At 46.5% G+C, this 12,861-nt stretch overlaps 1 protein-coding gene across 1 annotated transcript in view; it reads left to right on the forward strand.

Annotated features, from left to right (window-relative positions):
- Positions 1 to 12,861, forward strand: part of sh3bp2 (SH3-domain binding protein 2) — a 177,705-nt gene that overhangs the window by 114,829 nt on the left and 50,015 nt on the right. The window contains exons 5-7 of the mRNA XM_072515691.1: positions 2,703 to 2,773; positions 3,853 to 3,938; positions 8,155 to 8,232. Coding sequence (XP_072371792.1) covers positions 2,703 to 2,773; positions 3,853 to 3,938; positions 8,155 to 8,232 — 235 coding nt within the window. The remainder of the gene's footprint in view (positions 1 to 2,702; positions 2,774 to 3,852; positions 3,939 to 8,154; positions 8,233 to 12,861) is intronic.

Consider the following 12,861-nt stretch of genomic DNA (forward strand, 5'->3'; position numbering starts at 1 on the left):
GGGTGCAGGCGGTAAAGGTGAATATCTTGCCGCGGTTTTTATTTTTATTCCAGTGTTAACCGATCTTTTTTAATGGGGGTGGACTGGTTGATTTTGTCCTTTATACGGGTGTGTAAGGTGGGGAGGATTCGGAAGTCGGTACTTCAGAGAGGGCCATTCTAAATGGACAACACGGTAGCATGGTGGATAGCACAATTGCTTCACAGCTTCAGGATCCCAGGGTCAATTCCCGGCTTGGGTCACTGTCTGTGCGGAGTCTGCACGTTCTCCCCGTGTGTGCGTGGGTTTCCTCCGGGTGCTCCGGTTTCCTCCCACAGTCCAAAGATGTGCAGGTTAGGTGGGTTGGCCAATGATAAATTGCCCTTAGTGTCCAAAATTGCCCTTAGTGTTGGGTGGGGTAACTGGGTTATGGGGATAGGGTGGAGGTGTGCGGTTGGGTAGGGTGCTCTTTCCAAGAGCCAGTGCAGACTCGATGGGCTGAATGGCCTCCTTCTGCACTGTAAATTCTATAAATTGCCCCTTAATTGGAAAAAATATAATTGGATACTCTAAATTTATATTTTTAAAAAGACAGTCACCTGAGGCCTGAATTGAACGCGGGTCCGTGGAGTTGAGGCAGCAGTGCTAACCACTGTGCCACCATGCCGCTCCATAGTTGTGTCCTCTGCTCTGTAGATGAGGATGACTTCAAAGAACATCAAGTTATGTTTCAAACAAAGCTTATTTTAGTAACACAAATACAACTAGCTAGATTCGAACCAACTTACTAAGATACATTTATTACAAAATACACTGAGACTATTATTCAATCTACAGAGTTTCTGAAAACACAACTTCTCTCTAATGTGCCTAATCACCTGCTTCCAGAGTCAAGGTATCGCATGATTCACGTGTGTGCTCTTGATCACCATCTAGTGGTAGAAAGCATTCACATCAAATTGTTAACCCTTCATTTACCATACAATATACATATTGTCACAATAGTGTCACTGGAGGGGGGTTAAGGCGAAGTGGGAGGAGGAGCTGGGGGTGGCACTGGACGAGGGTGAATGCCTCAACCTCGTGTGCGAGGCTGGGATTAATTGTGGTGCAGAGGGGCATCTGACGAGGTTGAGGATGAGCCGTTTTTATGGGGCGGAGGTCATTTCCGAGCAATGTGGGAGAGGTCCATCCACCATGTAGATATGTTCTCGTCCTGCCTGAAGATGAAGAAATTTTGGGGGTCTTTTTTCAGCACCATGTCGGTGATCTTGCACTTGCATTTGGAGCCCAATCCCCTGGGGGCCCTGTTCGCGGAGTCAGACTTGCTGGAGCTGCAGACAGGAGCGGGGGTAGATGTTTGCGCCGTCGCCTCGCTGATTGCTTGCAGGTGGGTCCTGTTGGGGTGGAGGACAGCCTCTCCGGCCAGTGCCTCAGTAGGGCTGGGGGACCTGATGAGATTTTGTATTTGGAGAAGGCTAGGTTTACCTTGAGGGGGGCGATTGAGGTGTTCCACTAGAGATAAGGTCTGTTATTGGCTACCATCAGCTGCTAATAATAATCTTTATTATTGTCACAAGTAGTCTTACATTAACGCTGCAATGAAGTTACTGTGAAAATTCCCTAGTCGCCACACTCCGGCGCCTGTTCGGATACACAGAGGGAGAATTCAGAATGTCCAATTCATCTAAAGGCACGTCTTTTGAGACTTGTGGGAGGAAACGGGAGCACCCAGAGGAAACCCACGCAGACACAGGAGAACGCGCAGACTCCTCACAGACAGTGACCAAAGCTGGGAATCGAACCTGGGACCCTGGCGCTGTGAAGCAACAGTGTTAACCACTGTGCTACCATGCTAGGGGGAGGGTTGGGGGGGGGCTATCCTTTGAGTTATTAAGGTGTTGGTTGGTAGAGTGGAGGTGGGGTGTTGCTCTTGTTGTTTGCTTGTTGCTTTATGTACAAAATGTTAAAAACCAAATACAAATATTTTTTTAAAGTTGTTATGGGCCAGGGTTTAGAGAACCCCAAAGTGTATCATGGAGTTCACCTGACCCACAACTTTTAATAGATTGTGGTATGGGGAGCCCACTCTACAGGTGTAGTACAGCAGAAATGCAAAAGTATTTTTTAAAGCAAAACAATGTTTATTCTATGAACTCAAGTTAACCTTTTAAAAACATAGAGTGAACATCTTAGCAACCATCAATTCAAATACAACCCCCAAAGAATACAACACTAAGTAATCCTTAGTAACTTCCCAAACAACATCTCGAAGACAAAAGAAACACCTTTTAACGGAAGCACATTAGGTTTACATTCACTGCTGAGAACATTTATATTCAGAATTCACCAAGTGATCAAGAGATAGTCTTTTCATGGCAGAGAGAACAGCAGTACAGCTGCTTCGTCTGGCTTCAGCTCCAACACTGAAAATGAAACTAAAACACACCCTGCAGCAAACAGCCTAAAATGAAAGTAAAAAGCTGACATTCAGCCCAGCTCCACCCACACTCTGACATCACTGATAAACACCCATTTCTTAAAGGTACATTTCTTAAACACCCATTTCTTAAAGGTACTCTCACATGACAAAGTTCTATTTATTCTTCACGCCGTAACCCTCTCCAAGCACAATAGAATCCCATCTATCTCCATGGTTAATTGGCGCTGAACAGATACAGGTGCAAACTGGTCTGATTGTCCTTTATTACTGTTCCTTTCAGAGGTGGATGATGGGTTTACGAAAAGAAATCGATCGTTACCACGAGAAGGCAGACACGCAAGGATCTCCAAGGTACCCATTGAAAATGCTTCAATTATAAATAACGAAAAGTTCATTTTTTTTTTTTTACATACAAATATTTTAATTATTATCTTTCTCGCCAAGCAAACCTTACGTATTTCTTGCCTGGTGTAATCTCTCAGTGATTCCATTGTCATAAGTGTATTTTCATTGTGCACCAGTTCAGTCTGGGCAGCAACAGAGGCATTTAATTGTCTTCACGTTTGTAGGCTAATGAACATAGAACATTACAGTGCAGTACAGGCCCTTCGGCCCTCGATGTTGCGCCGACCTGTGAAACCACTCTAAAGCCCATCTACACTATTCCCTTATCGTCCATATGTCTATCCAATGACCATTTGAATGCCCTTAGTGTTGGCGAGTCCACTACTGTTGCAGGCAGGGCATTCCACACCCTTACTACTCTCTGAGTAAAGAACCTACCTCTGACATCTGTCCTATATCTATCTCCCCTCAATTTAAAGCTATGTCCCCTCGTGCTAGACATCACCATCCGAGGAAAACGGCTCTCACTGTCCACCCTATCCAATCCTCTGATCATCTTGTATGCCTCAATTAAGTCACCTCTTAACCTTCTTCTCTCTGACGAAAACAGCCTCAAGTCCCTCAGCCTTTCCTCATAAGATCTTCCCTCCATACCAGGCAATAACTTCAGTCTTGGTTCTCTCATTGCTCTGCTGCCCCCAAGTGGAAGGAGTCACACATGCTCACAGCTTACATTCATACCTGAATAATGACCACTTGTGTGCAACACCATTGAGGGGCCTGCTGTTTATTACACGGTATCCATCAAGGCAGCAGAGTTGCCTTGGTTACTTGTTAATTATTCATGCTGCTCCTTTTTTGTGACTGACCGTATAATACCTAAAGCCAACACACAGGAAACCAACATCTAAAATTAAAAGTGAGAGGTTCAGGTTTCTGGTGCAGATTCTTCATCAGAGTCGGATTGTGAACCTCCAATGGTAAAGGGGACTCTGGGTGCGGTAACCTCCGCGGTGCTGCAGAAGATTCGATCTAACGCCGATGATTGGATTTTAGCAAATTTGTTTTTATGTTCTTTCTTTTAGTGACTACTCTGATACCGAGAAGTTTTATGGCTCAGTAGAGCGGCCGGTGCAGATAGAGTACACATCAAAAGAATCCAACTCTGGAGGTAGGTAGTTTGCATTTTGTTTTCTGTTATATTTACTGGAACCCTTCACTACGCAATAACATGCATCTCCCATGCTGTCAAATATAGAGACATATATATATATATATATATATATATATATATATATAAACCAAACGTCAGCAGTGATGTACAAATTAGGGCCAATACCTCTGCAGTTTCCACTCTCACTTCCCTCAATATCTTTGGGAGCATCTCATCCTCTCCCATGCATGATCAACGAAGATCAGGTAGCCAATACCTCCTCTTTTTTCATTTTAAACCCATCAAGTGTCTCCATTACCTCCTCTTACACTATGGCCTGGATAGCATCTTCTTCCTTGGTGAAGGCAGATGTAAAGTAGTCATTTAATATCTCAGCCATGCCCTCTGCTTCTAAGAGGAAATCCCCTTATTTGGTTCCTAATCAGCCCGACAGAAGTCTTTTCAATTCCCTTTTATATTAGCTGCCAGTCTCTTTTCATACTCCCTCTTTGCTTCTCTTCTTTACTTCTTCACCACTCTGAACATTCAATATAATGAATAAGCATTCTTTTTCTTCTTCATCTTAATTTCAATCTGCTTTGTCATCCAGGGAGCTTTGGGTTTGTTTTCCCTCCCTTTCCCTTTCACGGTAGCTTGACTGTACTCTAATTATCTCCTCTTTGAAGGTAGCCCATTAATCAGCTACTGTTTTTTTCTGTAAACCTTTTGACTCTCAATTTATTTCCTTTAAGACTTCTGTTTTCTGTAAAACTATTGTCAGCAGCGGGGTGGGGGAGAGGGGCTAGGGGAAGGAGTGGGGGAGAGGAGGGTGTTGGAGGAGCCAAAGGTTGATTGAATGAATGATTCTTGACTGTCAATCATGTATCAGAGAGCCTGTTTGCTCTCCTATGGACGTGGGAAGGTGGACCTATTAGGTGACCTAGGCTGGGACCGTGGGTGCAGCTGGAAGTCATACAGTAATATATCCCACAAAGGGGCTGGTTTAGCACAGGGCTAAATAGCTGGCTTTTAAAGCAGACCAAGGCAGGCCAAGCAGCGCGGGTTCAATTCCCGTACCAGCCTCCCCGAACAGGCGCCAGAATGTGGTGACTAGGGGCTTTTCACAGTAACTTCATTTGAAGCCTACTTGTGACAATAAGCGATTTTCTTTTCATTTCATTTCATATATCCAACTAGAATTGGCATCAGAACGGAAAACAAACTTGCATAATTCTTTGGTGACACTTTCCAATATGCCTGTTGGAGGCACATGATTCATTTTCTGAAATAGTTTCCAGTGAGTCTACAGGAGATCAAAGGCAAAAAGTAACATAAATGTGCAAAACGATGCGATGTAGTAGAGGGAGCTAGAGATCTGGAAAGAAAGGAGGAATGGAGTTGAGGGAGGCAGATGTACTTCTTCATTCATTCACTTTCCTTCCAGTCACTCACAATGAAAGAAAATACATAATAGGACAACTCAATGTAACTACATAAGCACCGGCATTGGGTGAAGCATACAGGGGTATAGTGTTAATGAGGTCAGTCCATAGGAGGGTCGTTTAGGAGTCTGGTAACAGCGGGGAAGAAGCTGTTTTCGAGTCTGTTCGAGCGTGTTCTCAGACTTCTGAATCTCCTGCCCGATGGAAGAAGCCCTACCCACCAGCTTTGTTTTAATCAGTAATACCCACATGTCCGGTGGCCATTTCATTTGTTTAGCCACCTTCTTAAATGAAATGAAAAGGCTTCTACCTCCTTCTCATCAAATCTTGGCAATGCTTGGACATATTTAAATAGATCCCCACCAAGCCTTCGACTATGACGCTCTTTCTCTTTATCCTCATCACTGTCCTCCAACTGTACGTTTCCCTTTATATCCGCCAATTTTAACTGACTGTCATGTTTCATGGCCATTTTCTGAAATTCAAACTGTCCCTCTTTTTCGCTTTCCTCCCTTTCTCTTTCTTTGTTTCTTTCTTCTCTCTCCTTTTTCCCTGATCTGTACTTCCCTTTCTCTCTCTTTTTCTCTTTCCTCTCTCTCTTTTTCTTTTTGTTCTACTAGGGCTATTCTTTTTTTTGTTTCTTTCTTCTCTCTCCTTTTCTCTCATTTCGTATTCAAGCTGCTTTAATTCTTTTTCATGTTCAAGTTGCTTGATTTGTAACTGATTTTTTGCCATTTCTAATGAGTCAGACTGTAACTCAGGCAGTTTTAAATGCTCAGCTAGCGCCGTATTTACCTCTTCTTTCCGTGTACTGTCAGATAACGCTTACTGCAATGTTTTTGCCAAATCTAAAAGCCTTTTCTTCGTCTCTGTTTGTAAGGTAATTCGTGTGACCTTCTCCACCCACAAAAACCTCTGAGCCTCTGAAAAAGGCATTGTCCACAACACACTCCCTACTTAAACCGATATACCACATCTGAAAAGCAACCACAAATATGCTCATCCCTCACTGTCTTTAAGTTCATTACGCCAATCCAATCATAAAAGATAGACTTTTATCCCGGACAAACCCAGAATTTATTACGGCCCAGGGTTTAGAAAACCCCAAAGTTTATCATAGAGTTCACCTGACCCACAAAGTTTAATAGATTTTGGTTATGGGGAGCACAAGGGGGCACTCTACAGGTGTGATGCAACAGAGCTCAAAAGTATTTTTAAAACAAAACAATGTTTATTATATGAATCCAGTTAACATTTTAAAAACACACAGTAAACATCTTAGCAACTATCAACTCAAATACTTCCCCCAAAGAAAACAGAACGGGATTCTGTGATCCTGAGGCTAAGTGTTGACGCTGTTGCGTTTCTCGTCGGCATCAACACGGCCTCAGGATCAGCATTTCTGGCCCCTACTGGGGGCCAGCACGGCACTGGAGCGGTTCACACCGCTCCAGCTGCTGATCCTGGCGTGAACTAGGTGCCGTGGGATCCGTGCACGCGCAGTGGCACCGGCGCCAACGCGCACATGCGCAGTGATTTCCTTCAACGCACCAGCAACATGGCGCAGGACTATATCATAGAATTTACAGTGCTGAAGGAGGCCATTTGGCCCATCGAGTCTGCACTGGGTCTTTGAAAGAGCACCCCACCTAAGGCCACACCTTCACCCTATCCCCATTACCCAGTAATCCCACCCAATACTAAGGGCAATTTTGGACACTAAGGACAATTTATCACGGCCAATCCACCTAACCTGCACATCTTTGGACTGTGGGAGGAAACCGGAGCACCCGGAGGAAACCCACGCAGACACGGGGAGGATGTGCAGACTCCGCACAGATAGTGCCGGGAATCGAACCTGAGACCCTGGAGCTGTGAAGCAATTGTGCTATCCACAATGCTACCGTGCTGACCACATATATGGTATGGCGCGGAAGAAAGGAGGCCGCCAGCCCGAGAGGCCGGCCCGCAGATTGATGGGCCCCGATCACAGGCCAGGCCACATCGGAGCCCCCCCCCCCCCCCCCCCTGCTCCCCACAGGCCGCCCCTCGACCCTTCCACGCCGAGATCCCGCCGCCTGGGAGCAGGTGTGGATGGCGGGATCTCGGCCGCTCGGCCCATCCCAGGTTGAGAATCGGCGGGCCGGCCGCCTTGAGCATCCCCTGACCGGTGCCGCGCCAATGAATCGCGTGCCGGCGTCGGGCGGTGTGGCGCGATTCGTGCAGGTCGCGGCCATTCTCCGGCCCTGCCCCGGGCTGAGAGAACCCCACCCACAGTACTCTATAAGCAACTCTTTCCTAGCAACATCCATAAGACAAATATCCTCTTTCACAAAGACAGCAGGTTTACATTCGCTACTGAGAGCAGTTATCACTTTTAAATTAACAAGTGATCTGAAGACATTCTTTTCACGCAGAGAGGGATCAAAATTACACCTTGTTTGGCAGCTCCAACTCTGAAAACAAAACTAAACACACACTGTTGCTGCCAGCTCAAAAACGAAAGTAAAAGCAGACAGACAGCCCAGCTCCACCCACACTCTGACATCATTGCAGCTATTTGATGAACACCCATTTCTTAAAGGTACATCCACTACAGCTATTTGATAAAGACCCATTTCTTAAAGGTACTCTCACATGACAAATGGGTTTGAATATATTTTATGTTGAATATTTGCAGCAGTCCAGCAAGATATTAGACAGAAAACATATTTGAGTGCAGAGTACCCAGAGGAATCCTTACCCGTGTTTTTCCTTTGTGCATGGTTCGAGAATTCATTTGTCTTTTTCAGATTTTGCAGATGATGACGATGATGATGAGGATGACTATCTGAGACCGGATGGACTCCACGTAAGCCCAGAATCAGAAGGTAATGAACAATCCAAACACACTGGGCACGATTTAAACATTGTGTTGCATCCAGCATGGATCTGGGTGATTCCGGGTAAATAGCGGGAAATGCCAACGTTGAGATTCGCGCCAGGTGCAAACTATTTTGCGATTCACCCAGCCTGTTTCCGATGGCGAGTTCCAGATCGCGCCCCAAAACGGTAAGCATATCATTAACCATAATTTGCATTCACGTCAATCTCACTCGCGAGACTGAAGCCGAATGCAGCAGCCTTCCGAGAATTATCCAATTCGCCGGCAAGAACTCACACCAGTGTTGTTTAAAATATTTAAAAGCGTCAACTGACACAATGGCTGCTGCAGGGAAGTGAGGAGTTGAGTAGTCATTTCCATTTCCTGGCATGCAGCTCAAGGTCACCGGGGATGAGGGGTGGGGGGAGAAGCTGCAGTCTGTCTGTCCCACCAAACCCTGGCAGGACAGAACCTTGCTGTGCCTTCAATGCTGAAAGTCAATTTCACTCCCTTTGACTGTGAACAGCCTCTAGCTTCACAGCTGAAGGCTATTTCAAATGAGGAATTGGCCTGGTTAGTTGTGTGAGCACTTCACAGCTGCAGGTTGTGTTTGCTGCTGCTGGTGGCGGAAATGCCTGTTTGCTGCTGTTGCTGTTTCCTTCCTTTTCTGTAGCTGGAAAGAAGGACCATTTTCTCTAAGGGTCCTGGAACACCAAGCTCAGGGGGGCGTATGAGTCCAGAAGGCAATCCGGTTTCAAGCAAGAAATGGACCACCTGCTTACGCCGTTGAAGAAATGCTTTCACAGTTTGCAGATGCTTTTGTTGGTGGTGTGGTGAGTGTCGCACGTAACTGGCACGTCACCACGGTTTAAACACGCTGGAACTCAAGGATGTTCAACTGCACCTTGAGTGCCAGGGAAAAGCCTTGAGTGGGCTGGTTAGGCTCAGTGGGCTAGTCAGCTAGTTTGTGATGCAGAACAAAGCCAGTAGCGCGGGTTCAATTCCTGTACCAGCTTCCCGAACAGGCGCCGGAGTGTGGCAACTAGGTGCTTTTCACAGTAACTTCATACTTGTGACAATAAAAGGATATTATTATTATTCCTAAAAATATGGATGCCAGAATTTGGTTCCAGTGAGATTGGGCTGTGTGGGAGGGGCCTGCACAGCTGCGGCACCTGGACGGAGAATGGCACTGATACGTGGAACAAGTCACACATTGATGGACAGATCAGGTTGAAGGCATAGAATCATAGAATTTACAGTGCAGAAGGAGGCCATTCGGCCCATCGAATCTGCACTGGCCCATCGAGTCTCCACTGGCATACTGGGCGAGATGCTGAGGTGGCGAGACGCTGAAGCGGTATTTGGTAAATTAGATGGTGAGACAGCCAGTAATAGCGAAACTCACGTGGGCGCTCAGTTAGTGCCGTTGAATATCGGCAACACCACCCATCAAGGAACTCCCTCCCCCCCCACGCCCCCAAAATGACACTTAGAAATGTTTCCGTTGAATTGCGCCCATTATGTTCTATATACTCGGGCACCATTGCAATGTTGAATTTCCTAACTTTTATCAGTCAAAGTTTCAAATAAATGATAAGAAAATAGATTTGTATTGGAACATTAAGGTTTCAGCCATGACTCCATAGTGGCACTCTTGGCCTTTGAGTCAAAAATTTGTGTTCAAGTCCCGCTCCAAAAATTGGAACACATGAGTTAGGCTGACATTTCAGTATAGGACTACAGGAATGCTATGTTGGCAGAGTTGTTGTCTTTCTTATGAGAAAGTAAGCTACTATCTCGGGTGGCTATAAAAGATCCCCTGACTCTACTTTGAAGAAGAATGTCCGTGAATTCCCCTTGCACCCTGGCCAATATTTATTCTTCAGCCACCATCACTTCAAAGCTAATTTGCTGGCCGGCAGCACATTATGTTCGCTGAGTGCAAATTGTTTGCTGCATTTCCTACATTACAACAGTGACGAGACTTCATTGGTTGTAACTCATTTTGGAAGCAAGCACGTCCTATCCTCTATTTCTCCCGTCACCTCGCTAATTGGCTCCTTGTCAAGCATTGCCTTTAAAATTCTCATCCTGGTTTTCAAATTCTTCCATGACTTTTCCCTTCCTATCCCAGCAATTTCCTCGAGCCCCGCAACACTCCGACATATTTGATCTCTTCAATTCTGTGCATTCCTGATTATAATTGCCCCACTGTTGGTCGCTGTGCCTTCAGTTGCCTAGGCGACTATGTACACCTCTCAGACTCTCTAACTTGATTTTTCTCCTTTGAGACAGTCCTCAAAACCTTTTTCCAAACAAGCCTTTGGTCATCTGACCTAATGGCCGGTAACTCCGGCGGAATCTTCTGGTCCCACCAATGGGGAACCCCCACCTCAGCGGCATAGAATGGGAAACCTCATCGACAGTGGAGGAGACATAGGATCCCACCGCTGGCCAGTAGCGGGCTTCCTCTGCCACCACAAAACACGCAGTGGCGCACGGAAAATCCTGCGCAGTATCTCCTTTTGTGACATTGTGTCATACTTCATTTTATAATGCTCCTGTGAAGTGCCTAGGAACATTTTGTTAGGTTTAAGGTGCTGCATACCTTAAATATAAGTTGTTGGAATGTTCGGAGGTGGTAAAAGGTACTACAGAAATGCAAGTCTGTCTGTCTTGTATCTCAAAAAATCCTAAAATGCAACAGGCAATGAATTGCTTTTTTGAAGTACGATTGCTATTAACAAATGTGTAAAGGTTGTTGTAAGGTAATGTTGGGACAGTCTAAACAATGACACAGATGCTAATGCAGGAGAGGAGCCAGAGAGTTAAAGGCGCGGGAGAGGAGCCGGAGATTTAAAAGCGGGAGAGGAGCCGGAGATTTAAAAGCGCAGGAGAGGAGCCGGAGATTTAAAAGCACGGGAGAGGAGCCGGAGATTTAAAAGTGGGAGAGGAGCCGGAGATTTAAAAGTGGGAGAGGAGCCGGAGATTTAAAAGCACGGGAGAGGAGCTGGAGATTTAAAAGCGGGAGAGGAGCCGGAGATTTAAAAGCACGGGAAAGGAGCCGGAGATTTAAAAGCACGGGAGAGGAGCCGGAGATTTAAAAGCACGGGAGAGGAGCCGGAGATTTAAAAGTGGGAGAGGAGCCGGAGATTTAAAAGTGCGAGATAGGAGCTGGAGATTTAAAAGCACGGGAGAGGAGCTGGAGATTTAAAAGCGCAGGAGAGGAGCCGGAGATTTAAAAGCGCAGGAGAGGAGCCGGAGATTTAAAAGCGCAGGAGAGGAGCCACCTCCTCTAACCTAAGGGGTTGAGTGAATATCAGGTAAGCTCTTTCTTTCTTTTTCTTGTTTTATCCGCAAGTTATCTAGAGGGGATGGCAGGGAAGGCAGTGCAATGTTCCTCCTGCAGAATGTTTGAGGTGAGGGACACTGTCAGTGTCCCTGCTGATTTCACCTGTGGGAAGTGCAACCCATCTCCAGCTCCTCAAAAACCACGTTAGGGAACTGGAGCTGGAGCTGGGTGAACTTCGGATCATTCAGGAGGCAGAGGTGGTCATAGATAGAAGCTTCAGGGATGTAGTTACTCCGAAGAATGAAGATAGATGGGTGACGGTGAGAGGGGCTGGGAGGAAGCAGTCAGTACAGGGATCCCCTGTGGCCATTCCCCTTAGTAACAAGTATACCGCTTTGGATACTGGTGGGGAGGGGGGACTTACCAGGGGTAAGCCATGGGGTCCAGGTCTCTGGCACAGAGTCTGTCCCTGTTGCTCAGAAGGGAAGGGGGGACAGGAGTAGAGCATTAGTCATTGGGGACTCCATAGTTGGGGGGACAGATAGGAGATTCTGTGGGAACGAGAGAGACTCGCGGTTGGTGTGTTGCCTCCCAGGTGCCAGGGTCCGTGATGTCTCGGATCGTGTTTTCAGGATCCTTAAGGGGGAGGGGGAGCAGCCCCAAGTCGTGGTCCACATAGGTACCAACGACATAGGTAGGAAAAGGGATGGGGATGTAAGGCAGGAATTCAGGGAGCTAGGGTGGAAACTTAGATCTAGGACAAACCGAGTTATTATCTCTGGGTTGTTACCCGTGCCACGTGCTAGCGAGACGAGGAATAGGGAGAGAGAACGGTTGAACACGTGGCTACAGGGATGGTGCAGGAGGGAGGGATTCAGATATCTGGATAATTGGGGCTAATTCTGGGGTAGGTGGGACCTCTACAAAAGGGGATGGTCGACACCTGAACCAGAGGGGTACCAATATCCTGGGGGGGAAATTTGCGAATGCTCTTTGGGAGGGTTTAAACTAATTCAGCAGGGGGATGGGAACCTGAATTGTAACTCCAGTATACAGGAGGTTGAGAGTAGTGAGGTCATGAGTAAGGTTTCAAGGTCGCAGGAGTGTACCGGCAGGCAGGAAGGTGGTTTGAAGTGTGTCTACTTCAATGCCAGGAGCATCCGTAAGGTGGGTGAACTTGCGGCATGGGTTGGTACCTGGGACTTTGATGTTGTGGCCATTTCAGAGACATGGTTAAAGCAGGGACAGGAATGGCTGTTGCAGGTTCCAGGGTTGAGACATTTCAGTAAGCTCAGGAAAGGTGGTAAAAGAGGGGGAGGTGCAGCATTGTTAGTCAAGGAC

Source organism: Scyliorhinus torazame, chromosome 9 (assembly GCF_047496885.1).
Source record: "Scyliorhinus torazame isolate Kashiwa2021f chromosome 9, sScyTor2.1, whole genome shotgun sequence".
NCBI lineage: Eukaryota > Metazoa > Chordata > Chondrichthyes > Carcharhiniformes > Scyliorhinidae > Scyliorhinus > Scyliorhinus torazame.